Source organism: Camelina sativa, chromosome 10 (genome assembly GCF_000633955.1).
Source record: "Camelina sativa cultivar DH55 chromosome 10, Cs, whole genome shotgun sequence".
NCBI classification, from domain to species: domain Eukaryota; kingdom Viridiplantae; phylum Streptophyta; class Magnoliopsida; order Brassicales; family Brassicaceae; genus Camelina; species Camelina sativa.
The window spans coordinates 25226744-25230070 of record NC_025694.1 but is presented as its reverse complement, the minus strand read 5'-3'; the positions used below and the strand labels follow the sequence as shown (position 1 = coordinate 25230070).

The window sequence follows — 3327 nt, the reverse complement described above, 5'->3', positions numbered from 1 at the left end:
TAATCAAAATTCCTTACAGCCCAACTGCATCATTTTGGCTATTTCACCTGCAAACCAAGATCTTGCTACCTCAGATGCAATTAAAATTTCCCGTGAGGTTGATCCATCGGGTGAGCATTTTACAAACCACTTAGTTTTCCACAAAAGAGACCCAACACATTATGCTGCCACCCGATGTCTCTTATACTCTTTGTGATCTTTACAGGGGAGAGAACATTTGGTGTCTTGACAAAGATTGATCTTATGGACAAGGGGACTGATGCAGTGGAAGTAAGTTGAATCCCGGTTTATTAAATAGTTGTACTGTAGCTGAAATTACTGTGAATACAATGCGTTGGAAATGCAGAATGATATATTTTTGTAATTAGTCTATGATATGATGTTGGAGTTACCACATACTAATTAGTATCATAATACATATGTTTCCTCATTAATGTTTAATGTGTGCCCTGTTACTTAATGATTTTTTTGCTCAGATTCTGGAAGGGAGATCTTTTAAACTTAAGTATCCATGGGTTGGTGTGGTCAACCGTTCCCAAGCAGATATTAACAAGAATGTCGACATGATTGCCGCTCGAAAAAGAGAAAGGGAATACTTTTCCAATACTACTGAGTATAGGCACCTTGCTCATAAAATGGGTTCCGAGCATTTGGCAAAGATGCTCTCCAAGGTAAATGCTTTCACGAGGATAGGTTTAGATCTCTTCACCATGGTCTTTATAATAAGTAAGTTGGCCTTCTAATTTTCTTTGTAGCCGAGATAGCTAGAAAATATATAAAATTGTCACAAGAACCTACTAGGAAACTAGGAAGTTTGGCTCTCCATATATAACCATTAGCTCTGAGACTAACTGCAACTTTTGTTGTTATTGCACAGCATCTAGAACATGTGATCAAATCGAGAATTCCAAGCATTCAGTCTAATATTAACAAGACAGTATTACAGCTGGAAACTGAGCTAAGTCGCCTTGGAAAGCCTATTGCAGCTGATGCAGGGGTAAGATTGCGTATTCTTTTGTATTCGATTGTATTGTAGTTACTATGATTTACCTACTGTTTTGGTTCAGGGGAAATTGTACTCAATAATGGAGATATGTCGGCTTTTTGATCAAATATTCAAGGAACATCTTGATGGAGTGTACGTTTTTACTCTTGTTTCAAATTGATTAATGCCGCAAATGTTTAAGATTAAACCATGAGTTGTAATAGCATCGGAGTTTTTATTCGAATCTTGACCAAACTGAAACAACAAAAGAATATTGTAATTATGAGCCTATGGTTGATTACGCAGGCGTGCTGGTGGTGAAAAGGTGTATAACGTGTTTGATAACCAGCTTCCTGCGGCTCTGAAGAGACTCCAGTTTGACAAACAGCTGGCGATGGACAACATCCGGAAGCTGGTCACTGAGGCTGATGGTTACCAGCCTCACTTGATTGCTCCAGAGCAAGGTTACCGTCGCCTCATTGAGTCTTCTATTGTCTCCATCAGAGGCCCTGCTGAAGCATCTGTTGACACCGTATGAACTCTTTACTTTCATCTCTATACAAAATGCATCAAAAACCGAATAAATTTAAAACAATAAGCGTTTTTCCTGTTTGGTTGATTTTCCTATGGTTTAAATATTAGGTTCATGCCATCCTGAAGGATCTGGTTCACAAGTCTGTGAATGAGACTGTGGTACGTTCTTTTCTATATATATCTCCAACAACTTAGTACTTTTGTACACTGTTGTAGACGGTTTGAACATGTGCAGGAGCTAAAGCAATACCCAGCTCTGAGAGTGGAGGTGACAAACGCGGCCATAGAGTCGCTGGATAAAATGCGGGAAGGAAGCAAGAAAGCAACACTACAGCTGGTTGACATGGAGTGCAGTTACCTCACTGTTGATTTCTTCAGGAAACTTCCCCAGGATGTTGAGAAGGGTGGTAACCCCACACACTCCATTTTTGACCGCTACAATGATTCCTATCTCAGACGAATCGGTAAGGTTAAACCTTGTAAATATGTAATTATCTGGTGCGGTATATATTACTATATCTCACACACCTTTCACAATTGGCGACAGGATCCAATGTTTTGTCTTACGTGAACATGGTCTGTGCTGGCCTGCGGAATTCAATCCCTAAGTCCATCGTCTACTGCCAAGTCAGAGAAGCCAAGCGCAGCCTCCTCGACCATTTCTTTGCCGAGCTCGGTACCATGGATGTAAGTTCTTTCTTACCTTTTTGTCTTAACATAAAGAAATGTATTTCGGGTAAACACTGAGTGAACAAAGCTGGTGAATTCCTACAGATGAAGAGGCTCTCGTCGCTATTGAACGAAGATCCAGCAATCATGGAGAGACGCAGTGCCATCTCTAAGCGGCTGGAGTTGTACCGAGCTGCCCAATCCGAGATCGACGCTGTCGCTTGGTCCAAGTGAATCCAGCATCACATACTGTCTGTTTTACTCGGCTCTGGTCGGTGTGGCTCAGACCCGAACAGGAATTTAGGTTCTGTAATTTTTATAAGATGATCTTCCCGATACCTACTGCAGTATCGCTTTATAACATCACAATGTTTGCCATGCCTCTTTGTTTTGTATCCATGACCCGATATGTTATGTAGATCGTTTTATTAAATCCACTCTGTTTTTTGTCCATTCCCCGATGCCGCTATGCATGGGCTTGACATATCGATCTTGTTTGTTATGCATTATTATTTGGTGTGATAACTTTTCCTTTGCCGGGAATCTTGGTTCGAAGCACGTAATTGAGTTTACTACAGCAGTATCTGGTTGGAAAGGAATGGAGAAAATGCTTTCAAAAATATGCGTAAAATAAAATATTGCTTTCACTAATGGATATAAACTCTTTGCACAAGGAGTCGATGATCTCTAATTTTTTTGTAGCTTGTACATGTCTTAATGTCTTAGTCATTATGTTTCAACAAGAAGCTAATGGTGATGAAGGTATTGGACAAGTGTAATTGCAAATGGTGATGGTAGAAACAATAGTATTGGTGGAGGTAAAGATATAATAAGCTCACAATGCAGTGGAGAAGCGGCCATGCGTGGAGGCATCTGCGAGTTCGGTTATGAAGAAATGCGTTTGTTCTAGTGTTCAAAAACTGTGGCTTTCGTCAAATATGTGGCTTGAATATCATGACTTGTGTGTAGGAATGGGGATGTTTTGAAGACTTTGATGAAAGATTATAAGGAGAAGATGTAAATGGATGGTTTTTGCCCTCTACAATGGATATGAAACACATTGGTTATGGTTATCCACAAGTTTCGGGTTGGTATATGCAGCAGAAAGGATTGGAAGGCCTGTTCAGGCAACATCCGAT

The 3327-nt window shown here is 40.2% G+C and overlaps 1 protein-coding gene across 1 annotated transcript in view; it reads left to right on the top strand.

The window, feature by feature from the left end:
* LOC104719881 (dynamin-related protein 1A) overlaps positions 1–2674 on the top strand; it is a 6377-nt gene extending 3703 nt beyond the window's left edge. Inside the window, exons 10-16 of the mRNA XM_010437868.2 lie at positions 878–997; positions 1068–1138; positions 1292–1517; positions 1628–1678; positions 1755–1983; positions 2067–2206; positions 2294–2674. Coding sequence (XP_010436170.1) covers positions 878–997; positions 1068–1138; positions 1292–1517; positions 1628–1678; positions 1755–1983; positions 2067–2206; positions 2294–2422 — 966 coding nt within the window. The 3' untranslated portion in view covers positions 2423–2674. The remainder of the gene's footprint in view (positions 1–877; positions 998–1067; positions 1139–1291; positions 1518–1627; positions 1679–1754; positions 1984–2066; positions 2207–2293) is intronic.